General features: G+C 39.8%; 1 protein-coding gene across 1 annotated transcript in view; it reads left to right on the top strand.

The window, feature by feature from the left end:
* Nucleotides 1–14,859, top strand: part of LOC116310276 (neural cell adhesion molecule 2) — a 373,150-nt gene extending 358,291 nt beyond the window's left edge. The window contains exon 17 of the mRNA XM_039606303.1: nucleotides 11,621–14,859. Within this exon, the coding sequence (XP_039462237.1) occupies nucleotides 11,621–11,735 (115 nt within the window). The 3' untranslated portion in view covers nucleotides 11,736–14,859. The remainder of the gene's footprint in view (nucleotides 1–11,620) is intronic.
* The last annotated feature ends 1,736 nt before the right edge of the window (nucleotides 14,860–16,595 follow it).

Here is a 16,595-nt window from a genome sequence, read left to right as displayed (position 1 = left end):
TAGAGCAGCAATAGCAACACTGGCTTTATGTTGTCAAAGGCATACTACAGCAGTGTAGTGTCTCACTTTCATGAGGTGGAGTTAGTAACAAGAGAAAAATCCAACACGATAGAAAGAGCAGTCAGAAATTCTTTGTGTCTGCTTTTGAATTTACTTCAGAAAAGTCAATGTCAGTGGTTTCATGCAACTGTGTTAATTAACTGCTAAGAAATATTTCAGGTCACTTCATTCACATCATTTGCATTATTGCAATGAATGAAATACTATCTTGCTTTTCAGGTTAACCCGATGGCTTTTTCATTAAAATAACACAAATGACTCGATTAAACTTAAAAACACTGATCTTTTAAGTAAATCCACCTACAGAGGAGTCTTTAAAACCAACACAATTGAGATTTCAATTTTGAGTAAAAGATGAATCCTAAATTTCAATTTTTTAGGCATCAGTGGTCACAGAAATCTAAAGGTTAGATTGCTATCAATGTAATTACAAGCTTGTATGTGTTAATCAAGCTCAGAGCTTAAACCATAGTGTTTATAGTAATAGTGTAAAGTATTGTATTAAATAGAATTATTATGTCCAGTCACCACAGAATCTCGTGGTTTCCTCTTCAGACACATGCAGTTAAATGTGACTTGGATTCAGGGCATTCCCTTTTAATTGTTGAGTTTTATCATTTGAATTAGTCCTCCTGTGGAAAACTACCCCACAGATTGTTTCTGCAACCTGTTATTTTTACATCTATTTCAGTTTTTCAGTATGAGACCTGCAGTCATCGTGTGAATGTGAAAAACCCAAAAAGTACTTGTAGTTTTTTATGGTGACATCAAACAGCAATTGAAAGCGAGGCTTAAAAATAGTCACACATGAGGCTCGAACTCCAAAACACTGGAGGTATTTTGAAATGAAATCGCTCCCCGTGTGGTGCCAGGGACATTAACATGGGTCTTTTCAAAAAGTTGGCACAAACAAACTTAGTTGGAGGACTTCTTGTTATCACAAATAGCTCCAAATTACCGGCAACATTTTCGGATTTCACAGGAAATGACACCCACAAACATGGATCAACACTAACATGTATATGAAATGCTGCAGTTCATAAAAATCTAGTAGAAGCAAGCAGAGAAGTCAGAATCGCTAAAAGGCAAGTGGTTGAAAGTGGTTGGTCATATAAACCAAGCTACTAATTCTAAACATGGACCAATCTATGATCACATTGTTATTAACTTTATTCAAAACTGACAGGGCGAATCAACAGCAAGCTTAAAATTATGCCAAAAGAACACATTTCGAATGACGGTAGTGTTGATGAAGGAGGTACTTGAGTCCATCTGACAGTACCTCAGGGATTCTACAATACTTGTTAGAAACTTTCTGGTTGTATGAGCACTTTTGATTGTTGTCCTGTTGCAGTCGGCGTCTCTGTAGAGAGATTGGTTTCATAACTGGCAGTAAAGATGGCCATAACTCCTTTGAACTAGTGCAGTGAGAATGGAGTAAATGCCGTGGTCTGCTTTACAATGAGTCATGCCACTGAGCTGGAGACTAATAAGATAACACTTGAAATAATACAAAGCTCAGACACTCCAACTGAGTTTCCAAGATGTCAATAGTGCAAGTCTGAAGGTGCTGAGGGGTAATAAGTTGTAAAGACTAGCGAAGCGTGAGCAACAGTGTCAATAATAACATCAATGGAGAGCATCTACAGTGATAAATAGCATGGGGTGAACTTCAAATTAGGAAGGTGATGAGTGGCACAGATCAGAGTGTGTGCTGGGTGTCTGTTCTGAGGATGTTAGCTGAGGAGTGTGTGGGCTGGTTTGGAACCAAGAAGAAAATCTGGAGGGTATCGTCAGTGCACTTCTGACACAGTGGAATTTTTTTTTTTAAATATTCGGGGTTATAGAGACAGTTTTCCAACCTCAATGTGGTGCTGAAGGTTAGCAGAGCGACCACGCACCCAGCAGTGCAGGGTTATTTTGAAGTCGGAGCTAGGCTAGTGGACAAACGCACGACAGAGAGTATGTGGGTGTCTTTCTGTTATGAATCTGTTGAACACACTGGGCTGCATAGCTGCTTCAGGGAAAGTTGAAAGACTCAAGTAATACTGTTGACTTCAAAAGTCCTCGCTTCCAGTTTTTGAGTCTTAAGTTCTTGACAGTGTGCTGAGATATCAATGGGACCCATGTAGAGATAGAGGAGAACTGATACACCTAATGGACCTCTAGTCTGTAGCATAAAGTTAAATGTGACTCCAGCTATACTGTTTAACCCCTTACGACCTTAAAAAGTCACTATTCAGGCAAAAGACAGAGAAAGTAAATACATGTTTATGCAGGGAAACTTGAAATGATTCATATTCTTTATACCTGCATTTAATTTGGATTCTATGTTCATTTTTTTCTTTGTGGAAGGTTTTTTTTCTCTAATATTCGTTGCTTGTCATAGTTGTGCTGCCAGCTCCAGTCCCATCCTGTCAGTCAGTGAACCAGAAATAGATTTGTGCCCCTGTCGGGCTCTCCAGTAACCTCCTGGCAAGAAACCCAGAAAAACAGTTTGGTATTGACTTTTAATACAAAACAACAGCTGCTGATAATCTTTTACCCAGAGACAAAAAGTCAGTGTTGAGTAAAGCTGATGTTATGTCACAGTGACATTTTAACCGTCTGGTGAAGTCTGCTGTTTATTCAGGCTTAGGAAGTTTGAGTAGAGGCTCAGTGATAGATCTGGCTTGAAGTCGATAGACTTTTGAAAGTGTTTATATATACCTGATGACTCACGGCAGGAAATATAAAACAGAATGGAAGATTACAGTTAAGGCCACGGCAGCCTGGGGATGGAGCAAGAAAGAATTTCTACAGAAGTGTCAGTCACTAAAGAAAAATCTGTTTGAGATGCCAGTCAGCCGTGTTGTTCATGACGACTTCCTGTCCACTAACAACATGGAGTACTAAACCAATGGCGTAGAAAGAAGGTCAAAGTATTTTATATGGCCCTGTTGACGTCACCCGAATCCCAAATGAAGTCTGAACACACTTTGTTCCTGCTAGTGTCCTATAATTGAAGCGGGTAGATAAAAACCTAAAGTTAAGGAGTGAGCAATTACTGGGACTGTTTTAATGCTATGCTAGTTCGCCCCCTCCCATACTTACAATGTGATCAGCAATGCAGTGAAAAACTTGTGGCTTGACGATATCTTAAATTTTTCCAGCTGGACACTGGCAGTCCAAGAAAAGACAACATGTTAAGTAGCAACCTTGAACCCCACATACTGTGCATGTGCACACGTACTCTTAAGAAAAAAAAAAGTTTATTATTTTTGTTTGAATTTAACAAAAACAGGGGGGCTAAAGGACCTAAACGAAATAGCCAGCTGAACTTTGAAATCTAAATGCAAAGAGATGCAAAAAAAAAAAAGTCAAGCATCAGGGGACTAGCTTACCCAGCATCGGCTCAGAGGTACGCATGTTAGCCTGGAAATTTGTCAGACATGGTAATGGTTCCACAGTGCTTAGCATCGACCATACAAAGCCTAAAATCTTAAGGACCTGACAAAATTATCAAAATAAAAAGGGAAAATTCACTGAAAAATCACCAAAAATAGCCTCTGAGTTCTAAAGCTATGACTTTGGTGACACCTTAAGTCATTAATAATATATAATATAGCAAAACAAGAGGAACAAATGAAAGTATAACTATATTTTGCATATGCAAATTTAACTTTAAGGTTTAGCTGAAGGATACTGCATTAGAGAAAATGAAGTTAAAGATAAAGTGAATTAATCAAAGAAGAATTATTGTTACTACGTTTGCTGTCATTCAAGAATACACCGGGAGTCCTGGTCTAATTAGTGCTTTACCATCTATAATGTATTGTTCAGTGCAAGCACATTCATTTTTCTCCCTTTATTTTCCTGTTTCAATAAAATTAAACATCATTACAGGGATCTGGAGCCTCTTGATTCTCCAAACTTTTTTGAAAGACAAGACAGTCTGTGCTATTGACATGTAGAGAGCACATAAATTTCAAATTCTGGAGCAGCAGACTGAGGTGGATGACATTTAATTAAGTGTGAGCTCACAGTACTCTCTTAACTCCAGAGCAAACAGAAATCTGCTTGTCTCGAGAAGCTAAAAGGCTTTGGCTGGAGCATACCTGACTGTGTAAAAATGAGAAAAAGGACATATATCTGTCTGGTCTTCCGTTTCCCCACATTCTTATTCCACAGTCGTGTAAACAAGCTCATTTCTACAACAGGTCAGGGAACAAGGCGTCTGATCCACATGTAAACAGCCAAATTGTCCATCAGCAGCTCCGTCAAAGTGCCTTTGACAAAGACTTCCACTTCTACATTCGCAGTAAGATCCCGGATGCCAGCTCTGATAAAAAAAAAAATGTTTGCTGGAAAAAAATATATACGTGTATAGATTTGGATAAGGGTGTAAACAAACTCTCCAGGCACATACTGCAGCTAAGACTGCAAGCCACCTAATTTATCACAGTGACAAAGCTAAGATTGTAGCCTGCCTTCATGGCCTGCCATAGATGGCCATGTGCTTAATTAATGTCTGCAGAGGAAAGAACAAGTCGCTCCTGCTGCGCTTTGGTGTCACTTAGAAGCTTACAGATTACAAATACGCATCTGCATACGCACTCTGATATCACGCCAGCACACCATGAGGTTCACGCAGCTGCTGGCTCTCGCAGCATAATCAGAGGTTTGTCAAGACTCAGTAGCATTGCTGTTTGCCTTGTGTGCCAAACAATGTTTTGAATTGAACTTCTGACGGTGTGTGCATATTTTTACACAAACAAGCAGTATACAGACATGAGATGTTCACAGTGATGAAAAATGACTCCACTGCTGTATTTCTTTTGGCATTTGGGGAAAAACTATCCACACGATTTTTGCTTTTAACTGTGGCCACAATGTTAAATACCGCACAAGCAAAGATATCCTCGACATTCTTGTGCCAACACAGATCTGTTTCACAGTGCTGTTGTAATAGAGGAAAATGTAACCCAACCAAGGAAAATCCTGAACCATCCAGTTCAATGGACACTGCAGTGGAGAGGTGAAGAAGAGAGGGAAAGGCAGGGTGGAGATGAGTGTCAGGGTAGGTTTACAAGATGGTAGTGAGACTTTGAGGCTGTATGGTTTGGAAATGTAGGCAGGAAGCTGAGTTGTAGGTAGCAGAGCTGAATATTTTCATTGGGAGTGACCAGCATGGACAAGATTAGAATGGAGTCAGAGGGACAGCTCAGATTAAGCAGTTTGGAGACAAAGGCTGAGATGGTTTGGACATGTGCAGAGGAGGGAAGATGAAGCTCCCAGCCAGGAGGAAAAGAGGAAGATCTCAGAGAAGATTCATGGATACAGGGAAGGAGGACATGCAGAGGATTGGTGTGACAGAGGAGGGTGCTGAGGATAGAGTGAGATGGAGGCAGATGATCTGCTGTGGTGACTCTTAAAGGCAGCAGCCAAAAGCCAGCCGGCCCCCCCCCCCCCAAAAAAAATAAATTAAAGGAGCCCTTATGAGCAAGCACTTGGCAACAGTGGGAAGGAAAAACTCCCTTTTAACAGGAAGAAACCTCCAGAAGAACCAGGGTCGGGGAGAGTCACCCATCTGCTGCGACCAGTTGGGGCCACGGCAGATGTTTATCTGTCATTTTTATAATTTGAATCAACATATAACATGCAAAATATTGCTTTCTCATCACACAGAGCCCCGTCATTATTAACGCCAACCTCAAGTAGTTCTAGCAGTTCTAGTAGTTTTATGTTTTTCATTGCACTTTTTTTGACCATTTGAATAACTAAAAGGGTAAAACTATGTTAAGCAGATTATCAAATTGCAGAGAAGGCAAAGAGCATGCCGTATGCCAACTGCAGACGCTTTAACAGTTACAGTTGCCTCAGCCATCGCCAATATTTTTTTGATAGAATTTCTTCCTTTTTTTTCTTTTTTTTCTTCCAAACTGTACTGATACTTTGCTTCAGTTAAATGGATTCGGGATTGTTTTGATTTTGCCTCCTCACTGAAGAAACGGGAAACGTCACACAGCAAGAGCCTTCACAGAACTTGAGGAAACCTCCCCATCTGAATATAAGTCCAATCTAGGTTTGCATGGAGCTAATGAGACATGAAATTGGCTTCACTGTGCAGGAACTTTAACATCCACCAATCAACCAAAGGGGGAACCCCCCTCTGGCCAGTTGCAATATTTGGGCTTATTAGGTACAGTATCATGCAGGGTTACTGTTTTACATTCATGATCTCGCTCACTGAAGAACTCTCCCGGAGCTTGGTAAAACGTCCAGCATGGCAATTTGAGGGTGATTTTGTGTTGATGTAGAGTGCCTTTTAAAATTGACAATTTAGTCGAGGAAATTCAGCGTTTACACAGTAAAAACATCCAGTAATGGGAATAATAAAAGTGTCCACTGATGCACCAGATGAGATATCTCAGACCTTTGAAGAAAGAAACAATGCAAAAAAGATAATTATTTAGGTAAATGAATACATTTCCATGCCAGCAGGGATGACTGATTCATATGCAATGTTTTATTAAATGTCAATAGCTGTATAAGAACTGCATTAGTAAAACAACAAGCTGTTTCGGTCAACCCCTGCTAGCTGCAGGTTCGTATTTATTTAGAGAGTCGTGTCAGCCTCGTCATTGTACTCTCAGCAGAGACAATTAAGTATTCCTTCAAAGGAGAAGTTCTGCTCCAAGAATAATGTATGAGTCATCCGGGAAATGTTTATCTTGTGCATATATCTACCATTAGCATTAATAAAAAAGATTTTTAAAAAGCCCTAAAAAAGTTCAAATGATTGTTTTGTTTTATAGTCAAAAGACGATATAGAGCCCAGCTTTTCATTTAGAACCTTCATTTGACAGATGGTTTATGTCTCTGAGTCATGACAGACTAGCAGCGGCAAAATAAAAAGTGGAACCGCTTCATGAACTCGGGAAAATGAGAATCTTTAAGGTCAAGTGTTATTAATACTGGCCTGGTACAGGTCTATAATTCCTTTCTTTGTTTGTGACTTAACCCCTCCTTCTTTTTTCTCTCAGTGTCTTGATAGAATTGGAGAAATGCGCATTGAATGAAGCGCATATTAGGAGCAAGAGGCCTCTGTCAATGTGAATCAATGTAAAAGCCAAAGTTCCTTATTGATCTCCTTATTAAACTTGTCTTACTTCTAAGAGACGCAGGGTAAAAGAAAGGGCTGTGTAGCAGGAAGAGATGCAACTCAGTGCCACGTTCACTTTGCATTTTCTGTAATTGTCATCTGTTTTCTCGTTCCTTCTTTTATTTTTGTTTATTTGCCTTATTTTGTTCTCTCTCTTTTTTTATTTTGGTTGTTTGGTGTGGGCGCAAGCTACCACTGAGAGTAAAATTGCATTTAGACATCCCTTGCTGAAATTTCAGAGCAGGGTTTTTATTCCCCAAAATGAAATGACAAAAGACAGACGCCTGTTTGATTTTACATGGGTAGCCCCCCTGTGGTTCGTATTCTTTCGGTGAATGTGTCCCTGTTGGTTTGTCAATAAGTGGTTTTTGGTTAGGCTATAGTGTTTTAGTGGCTAGGATGAGGAGATTTGACACTGCTGATAGATATTTCTTTGAAATTTCTGTCCTGCTGGCATATGAACACATCAAAGGATACTAATTCGATTGACAGAGTGCACATAATGGCAAGAAGCCACCTGTAATGGCACAGAAGGGGGAATAATATAGCTTTTTTCTAATAGCTACTCCCTAGTTATGGGTCATTTTGCATGTTTGAATTTGTGCAAGTCAAATTAAAATAGAAATGTGGGTCATTACAACAAAAGATATTAGAAATTGCTACTATTTAGGTCTCATTATGTGGCAGCATTACTTTATTCTGACCCACTGCCTGTATTAACCGCACTTGGATAAAGCCAGATCAGCCAAATGCAGATGAAAGCTCTCATATATCATATTGCTTGAAGCACGAGCTGGTTGGATTTTCATCATACTGATGCATATTAGCATAAAGATAAAGCTGTGATGTCCTTCTGCTGCATTACTCAAAACAAAACTCGTGGAAGATTAGATGAACAAGCGTGCCTGAAACAGGGCTGTGAGTCAGTCAAATAGCCCGTGCCTATTTCCTTTTCTGTCCTTCTCAAAATGAGTCAGACTTGCAACAAATCGGAGATGTGCCAGCTCTGAAGTTATTGCAGTCCAAAAAAGTTCATTCTGTTCATCTGGATGTAGCGTTTTCAGCGGGAGAAATATTTCCTTGCTCATCCAAGTGACTTCTTCAGTCTCAGCTGAATGCAAGTTTCCCCAGCCTGCATAGCACGGAGTCTGGGACCAGTTGCAAGCAGTTATGACAACCAACTTTTAGGTTGAGCGTGCAGCACCCTCAAGCTCTGGTGACTCATTTTTAAGCTGCAGATTTGCACTGGTCTTGGTAGAATGGTGGTTATTAATGAAATGAACTAGCTGTATCTTTGTTTATAAATTTATCAATTTTTTAATGAAGTTTGTCTCCTTCAGTCTTGCATAAGAGAGTATAACACCTTTGTGCAGTGGAAAACTGATAGCAGCAGACTGACTCGGTCTTATTGTTGTTTTATCCCTGTCTTAATGCACCAGTGTCGATGTAAAGATGGCAGACTAAGTGGTCTCAGTGTTGGTTTCAGTTTCGAGAGTATTGAGCTTTATAACTATTGTTTGCCAATATTGCTAAATGCCTGTAATGAAGAGGCTGGTTTTGCTTATTACGAGAGTATAAATACAGTTTGAATATATTAGTGTGGATGTATAGTAAATGACTGAATTTTGATAGATGTATATATCTTGAGCCATAAATGCTGGTGTGTTTTATTTTTTCAGTTATGTGTGTGTGGTGAGAAGCTGTGTGTGAGACGATGAGAGGTTTCAGTTTTTCTTTTTCTTTTTCTTTTGACTTGCTCTTTCTGATTATGGAAGGCATGTCCAAGATACTCGTATGAAAGCGTATTTTGAGTGATTTTAACCGTGTGAATGCTGTCAGTATTTGATTTGAATGTCTCTGCATGATTTGTCTGAGTGAGTGAAAAAGGGAGAAGTTTGAGAGAAAAGGCAGTGTGTGTGAGACGAGTCATGGCGTCTGAAAGAGGTTAGAACATTTAAAAGTGTGTATGAAATATATTTCTTTTGTGATGTAAAGTAGGATGTTTTAAAGTTTGAAAGTGCTTTTAATTCAAGAAATGCATGAGTGATGGTATGAGAGGTTGAGTTTATTTTTATGTTTGAAAGAGCTCTATTTAAAAGTGTGTATGAAAGGAAGGTGTATTGTTTTTAGACCAAGACTTAGTAAAACTAAAGAGGGTTTGTAGACTGTAAATATGAAAAAACAAGTGTTTGATTAATCTGTAGAAACAGGAAAGAGAAATAGGAAATACTGTGCTGCTGTGTGTGTGACAGGAAGGTGTGTGTGTGACTGATGATGTCAGGGGAGCACCCAGAGAAATGGACAGAGTTAAATTCTAAGAAGATGAAGCAAATCGAGGTTTTAAGATAAAAAAATGAATATAATACTAATTGTATGCTTTAGTGTGCCAATACAGGTGGACTTCTCTCAACATTGAACTTTGAGTAACCGGCAAGAAAGTATAGAGGAACAATTGGGAAAAACAGGCCACTTTTTGGCTGAAATTCTACAGCTTCACCTGTCACTTTGTCCCTAAACTGAGAAGAAGTTCAAAGGACAGTCAATCGCCTGATGACATGGTAAACGTTCTCGGTAAATTGTCTGTCCACATTTACTCGTTCCCGCCTTAGTCCAGTCATTCACATTCACTCACATGCATTCACACATGATATTTTTTGCTGATCTGCAGCCTTCTGCGCACGTCATCAGATGCTCCACATCAGCAAAATGAGCTCAATCATTTGTTTTATTTCGTTTTCCTTTTTAGGAAAATAGTTCTCTATACTTTTGACTGGATTGACTCGCTGCAATCCTTACTTGGTGATGACAAGTTGAGTTCCATCATTAGTTGCAAGTGGATGCTGACATATGTGAATATGATTGCTACATCTCCATTTACGCTGGCCTAAAGACTGGTCACTGAGAAGCTGGCAACCACCAGGCCGCTATAGACGAGTATGTATTCCATGAGCGGTTGGGAAATGGTTTAAGGAGTTTACTGAGCCATGAGCAATGGTTTTGTTCACCAACAGGTTGCAAGGAAAATGACAACTTGGCTGCAAACACTAGCAAACTATTTGCCAAGTGGTAGCAAGATGTGAAAGTAAAACCAGAGAGCTTTTGCTTTCAAAGTAAAAGTTGCACCTTCTGAAATATGTTGGATATGTTGCAATTTCTGCTTTACTGGAGAACGTTTTCCACTTCTAGTTTGTGTCACACCTTTTCAAGTTTGATAACAGCTCTGAGATTAAAATGCAAAGTGCGAATGACAGTGGCAATCTACTTGGGGCCAAAGAAATTGCACTGAAGTTTTTGGTGCAGCAAACTCTTTGCAGCCAGTTTTGTCCAAGGCGCATCAGCCAGCAACCTCCTGTGGTCATTCTGGTAATACATATTATTTACTTGGGACTGTTTGCCAGATGGTCAATGATCGGGCTGTAGACCTGTGTGACTCTGGTGTTATAGGGTTCATCTTAGGCCTAGCCAAAGACACATTTCCTGCTGTATATGCAATATGGGGTTGAGGCTTACATGTGGTGTTTTTTGGAGGGGAATGTCAGTCAGAAAAAGTTTTACTGTTAGGGAGGGGAAACCTAAAGAAATTGACTTGTTACAAACAGTGTAAGATAATAGGATTTTTAATAATAACGTAAAAGAAAAGTTGGGTTCTAAATAAGGATAACAGGATGATTATGCTGAATAAAATTAATTTCAATCAGTGGCATTCTTTTAAAGTATTCTTTCAGGACCAAAGCAAATCGATCAATCTACATTGCTATTCCTGAACATACATAGTATGGCTTCACAGAACTATCACAGACTGCTGAAACCAACAAATACTTTAGCATCTATGTACCATATGTGTGCACTGATTTCTTTAAAAACATAAGTGGATGCCATTCGTCCTTGGTGAACAGATGGAGAAAGCCCAGTAAAAAGCCTGCTAAGTCATGTTCCTTATAATTATTCATGCCTTATCTCCATCCTCATCAGACATCTAGAGTACTGAAAACAAACACAAGCTGACAAATTGATCAGCTCTCCAACCATCCAGACCAAACACAGGCAAAATAGGAATAATTTGGCTTTCTCTAACCCCTTGTGAAGCCCTGTGGAGGCTGTTATATTTAATATCCCTGCTGCCTTTTCTCTTCAATTAAATTCAGCTTTATTAATCCCAAAGGAGGCAATTCATTCACACACCGAAAGGTCTATAAGGTGGAGTTCAGTGCTGTTAGGCACACATTTTTTGAAGAAAACCATTAAGCCTAAACTCTCTTACGGCAGTAATTCAGCTCTGCTTTATGTACAATTTATTGTGCGCCTGTTCACAATAATGGTATGTATGCTTTAAGTTCTTGTAATGACCAAGCTTTGAAGTGCACAAACTGCGTATTTCACTTCCACGTTGTGCATTTCTCTGTCATTTTGCTGCAGGAAGCTACCGCTGAAGGAAGAAAATGGAAGAGAGGTTCTCAAGCCGGATACGATTGAAATCAAAGTGCACAGTGACAACAGCATCCACACAAAGCCCGACGACAGCAAAGCGTAAAAGGGTCGGTCCTCCCGCCACCAAAAGAACATTCGGATCACAAGACCAAAACCCAGAGAAACTACAACACTGGAAAATAGTGGAGTAAAATACCATATCTGTTTATAGCAATGCCCTAGAGAAAGGCATGTGTAAATACAAAAAATAATAGAGAGAAAATAGAAAGAAAGAAAGTGTCAACCTTTTAGACACCCTGAGAGATTAATGTATCATGTTCTTACAAACATGGCATCAGTGGAAAGCTCTTGTTGATCAATGATTGTATATTATTTTCTGCCTTTATTTCTCACACTTCATAAGTATTATTTCTCAGATTCTGTTTTTTTTCTGTTTTACACCCCACATGGGATTTTCATGCAGTTGAAAGGTGTTTCTAGCACTCCCCTCTTTGATGTCTCTCAAAAAAGACAGTCACAAGCGGAGGCATAAGCTGGTACGCTGGTGTGCCTCAAATATCTCAATGCTAATGCTTTTTTTTGTCTTTGTAAGAGCAATGCATGGGCTGACCTTCACTGCAGGATGTCACAGTGATTTAAGCCTGTTTCCATGCCTGAGTGTTACTCTACAACATCCTTTTTATGCCTGTGATAGCCAAGCTAGGTGCCTAGCTTACAGAGGCAAATTCTCAGTCATTGTACTTTAAGCTAGCAGGCTTTGCTAGCACACGGTAAACAAGTCCTTAAAAGCTCTGACGCTTTATTGCCTAAAGAAAACTCTTATGTGATGCATTGGTTCTTAGTTACATTTCTACCTGAAACAAATTTAATTTTTTCCAGAAGACTTTAGACCTAATATTTGGTTTGGTTTGATTTCAGAAGGGCTTTTGTGACTCTTTATAAGTACTCAACAGTATCCAAAAATCACAAGAAGGAAGAATGTGTTGCAGTCTATGAAGTATACAGTACAAAAACCACACATGTGCATTGATGTCACTGTTAGCAAAGCCTTTTAAATTGACGCCGAATATTGTTGGCACTCTTCAGGCGTCTCACTCTCTAACAATGTGCGCATAAGAATGTTTTATTCATCAGCTGCATACACCGTAATGTGTCGTATATTGTTGCCAGAGGTTAGCCGCACTGCAAGTCAATTTACGCTTTGGTATACAATGAGTAATGAAAAAATTATGTTAATGTGTTGAAAGGTGTCCCCGTGAGTGCCCTGACCAGTAATCTTTGCAATCTGTAAAAGCAGAAGTAGCAGCAAGGTACCACTCAAGGCATGGGAACAAAAGAGAAAAGGTATGCTCGAGAGAAATAAATCAACATGTACGTCATGTCTGTTTTAAATGATAAACTTTGGTTTCTTTGATTATTCTTGCCTCAGATTGGACTCTGATGCAGTTTTTCTTTCTTTGGTCTGGTCACTATTCTCTCTGATGTTGTCACGTGTTGTACATAGGTGAAAAAAAAGAGTATTTTACAAAGCTTTTATGTAAATATACCCTAAAGGATGTGTCCTTTTTTCCAAATGCAAAAGGCTTGGCTTTTTCTTTTCTTTTTTTTGTGAACACTCCTTGGATGAAAAGCTGTTGGCTGGTTTTTTTTTTCTTTTCTTCTTCTTTTTTTTTCCTTCCGTTGTGTTTTGGTCCAAAGTTCAGTGATGGTGTAATATTGCTTTTTCCTAGTCATTTGCTTTCCCTTAAGAAAAACCCATGCCCTGAGGCTATTTCACGGCATTTCAATGGAGGCAGTAATTACGGCATTAGTGTGCCTTCTCTTTTTTTTTTTTTCTTTTTTAAACCCCCCCTCTTGTGGCCCAAAGTCGCTGTAGCAGTGTAGACCATCAAATGAACTTTTGATCACAGCTTAGCTGCTTTGTGCCACAGAATGTGTCATAAGATTGAATTGTATTGTGATGCTGTGGTTTCTGGGAAACGTAGTCATAGGATTGTGGGTTCTAATCACCGACACTGGACAGGAACGGACGTGCGCAACTACCTAGTACAACTAGATGTCAGGTCAACGCTGTTGAGTGGTTTGATGGCATCACATGAATCATCACATGACTGTGTGTGTGCGCATGTATGTATGCATACATGCATGGGTGCGTGAGTACACTCGTCTACATGAATCAGGTTGCATGTATGTCCGCTGAATGTATCTGCACGTACTGTAAGTTAATCCGTTTGTATGTTTGCGAGGATGTGTTCCCATTTTTACTTCTTTTTTTTTTTCAATTTTCCACAATAAGAGTCTCCAGATTCCAAACCTTACACTACATTAAAGAGTTAAGTGCCGTTCTGGCATTTATTATATTTATTTTTTAATGTTATTACCTATTTATAATAAAGTGCGAATACACTTTCCATCTCCATGGTGCACCATGTGGCAAGCGAAGGTGATGATGACCACATGCCAAGTGTGAATGTCAGAGTGCTCTGAGTGCACGGGGCGTTTCCTTTTTCAATTTTTTTTTTTTAAACCGTGGTGCGAGTTGGCGAGAGCTCTCACGCCGAGTTCCGGGGTGTGCTTTGATAGTTAAAACCTGATTATGTAGCTCTCGACAGTGATTAATTCCCTCGGCTGCAGCACTCCTTCCATGTGTCTGCCAGCCCCCCTCCTGTCCTCCCCACCCGCCCCCCTCTCCGCCACTGTTCCCTGCCTCTCAGACTCCACTGGTTTTTATCTCAGACTTACGTAGTGCTGGCTTTGTTTTCTCACAGCGAGCCCTTGTACCTGCATATCTCTAAAGGATGGTCCTGCCATGGAGTGGTTCCGCTGCCTGTTACGATCACTGTAAATATGGGAGCACAGTGCCTGGGGGCTATACGATTTGTACATGTTCTTTTGTATTTGAATATGAGTCTAAACCCACCCCCCCCACCCCCGCCCTTCTTCTCCTCCGGCCCCTCCTCTCCTCCCCTCTCTCGTCCTCCTTTCCTCTCTGTCTCCTCCATCATCCCTCGGCCCTTTTTTCTGTAAAAGGGGGGTTAAAAAAACAGGTGTGTTTGAGCTCAGTGTACAGTATGTGTCCTCTTTGTCCCCATGCTCCCCGTGTCCCTTGGACTGTCCCCGCTGAGTGTGCTTTGTGCAGGAGGTGGGAACTATTGATGTCTCTCTGTACGTACCTGTGGAACACTTGTGACTCCTATCATTGGCCGCTGTAAATAAACATGTCCTGGTAGAAGACAGCGAGACGTTGTCGTTCCTGATCTCACTTTTTTCTTTCTACCGACTTTCCATCTTACATGTAGGTGTCCAAAAAGGCTTTAAAAGCAAACATTTCTATTTATACAGCAGTTTATTCCTTTAGCCCACGAAGCCACAGGTAAGTTTAGCATAAAGACTAAAGAAAAAAAATGAAAAGGTCAGGTTTCAAAGGTTATAAAACCCTACTAGCACCTCCAAAGCTTAAATCGGTACAAAAATTAAATTACACTATTTCCTAGACAAGTGCTGTGGTTCCCTACCTTGACATTTTGCTGTGACAAGACTCCAGGAAAGGATGTAACGTGTTCGTGACATAACATGAATTTAAAATAAAAGTTGTGGGCCAGCCTCTGTGAAACTCATTTTAAACCAGTTTCAAGTGCAACATTATGATACGTTAGCATATACACTCACTGGTCACTGTATTAGGTACACCTGATCAACTGCTTGTTAATGCTAATATCTAATCAGCCAATCACATGGTAGCAGATCGGTGCATTTAGGCATGTAAAAAGGCATCAGAATGGGAAAGAAAGGTGATTTAAGTGACTTTAATCTTGGCACAGTTGTTCGTGCCAGACAGCTGAGTGAGTGAGTGTTTCTGAGTGTCTCAGAAAATGCTGATCCACTGGTGCAACCATCTCTAGGGTTTATAAAGAATGTTTTGATAATGAAATTACCCAGTAAGCAGCAGTTCTCTGCTGACAAAGATGTCTTGTTGATGTTCACACTGGCTCATCATAACTCAACAGAAGAAGATTGGAAAACGTTGCCTCGTCTGATGAGTATTGTTGCTGACAATGTCCATCCCTTTATGACCATAGTGTACCCATCTTCTGATGGCTGCTTCCAGCAGGATAACAAATGTCACCAAGCTCAGATCATTTCAGACTGGTTTTATGTACATGACACTGAGGTCACTGCACTCTTTGAGACGTGGTGGAACAGGAGACTCTCATCATGGATGTGAAGCAGTCAATATGAGTACATCATGCTATCATGTCACCAAAACCTCTGAGGAATGTTTCCAGCACCTTGCTGAATCTGTGCCAAGAAGAACTAAAGCAGTTTAAAGGTAAATTGGGGTCCAGCTGGTCCAACAGGTCCATTGAAGAAAGTGAACAGTGAGTGTATATTGGTTGCTGTTATGACCTCATATAAGGTTCTTACTCCTTAGTAAACAAAACAATAGATGAGCTAAAGATTGTGGTTTGGGGTAAAATGCTTGTTACTTCTTTATCTAACTTAATTTACCAGCAAAAGGTTTTGCATGTGTTTCTACACATGTCCACCATAGATCAGCTGGCTTTCTGCTCATCACTGTCTATCCTTCGATTATTATGGATTATAATTTGTTTCTAAGAAAGCTGGTAGATAGAGAAGGGCACCTATCTGCAATTTGTATGGTACTCCATCAAGTGTGGAATCTATGAGGTGACATTTATTTAAAAAAAAAAAGAAATTGAATACACCTAAAATTGTGTTCTTGCCCTTTAAAGTTCAAATAATTTAACAATTTTTGGTTGTTTTAAATTGAAAAGTGATTTACCTCGATATTCCAAACCCTCTGTGCTAATAAGACCTGAGTCCAAGCAGTAAAGTGAGCCTGCAAAAATTAAAAAAAAAATGTAATGAGCAATGAAAAACATAAACCCATCATTAGTTGAAACATTAATCTAAATTTGGTTGTAAATCTTGGTTGCAGTTT

The sequence above is a fragment of the Oreochromis aureus genome, linkage group 23, assembly GCF_013358895.1.
Source record: "Oreochromis aureus strain Israel breed Guangdong linkage group 23, ZZ_aureus, whole genome shotgun sequence".
Classification (NCBI taxonomy): domain Eukaryota; kingdom Metazoa; phylum Chordata; class Actinopteri; order Cichliformes; family Cichlidae; genus Oreochromis; species Oreochromis aureus.
Note: the sequence above shows the minus strand (reverse complement) of the source record. Positions and strands in the feature narration are given on the sequence as shown.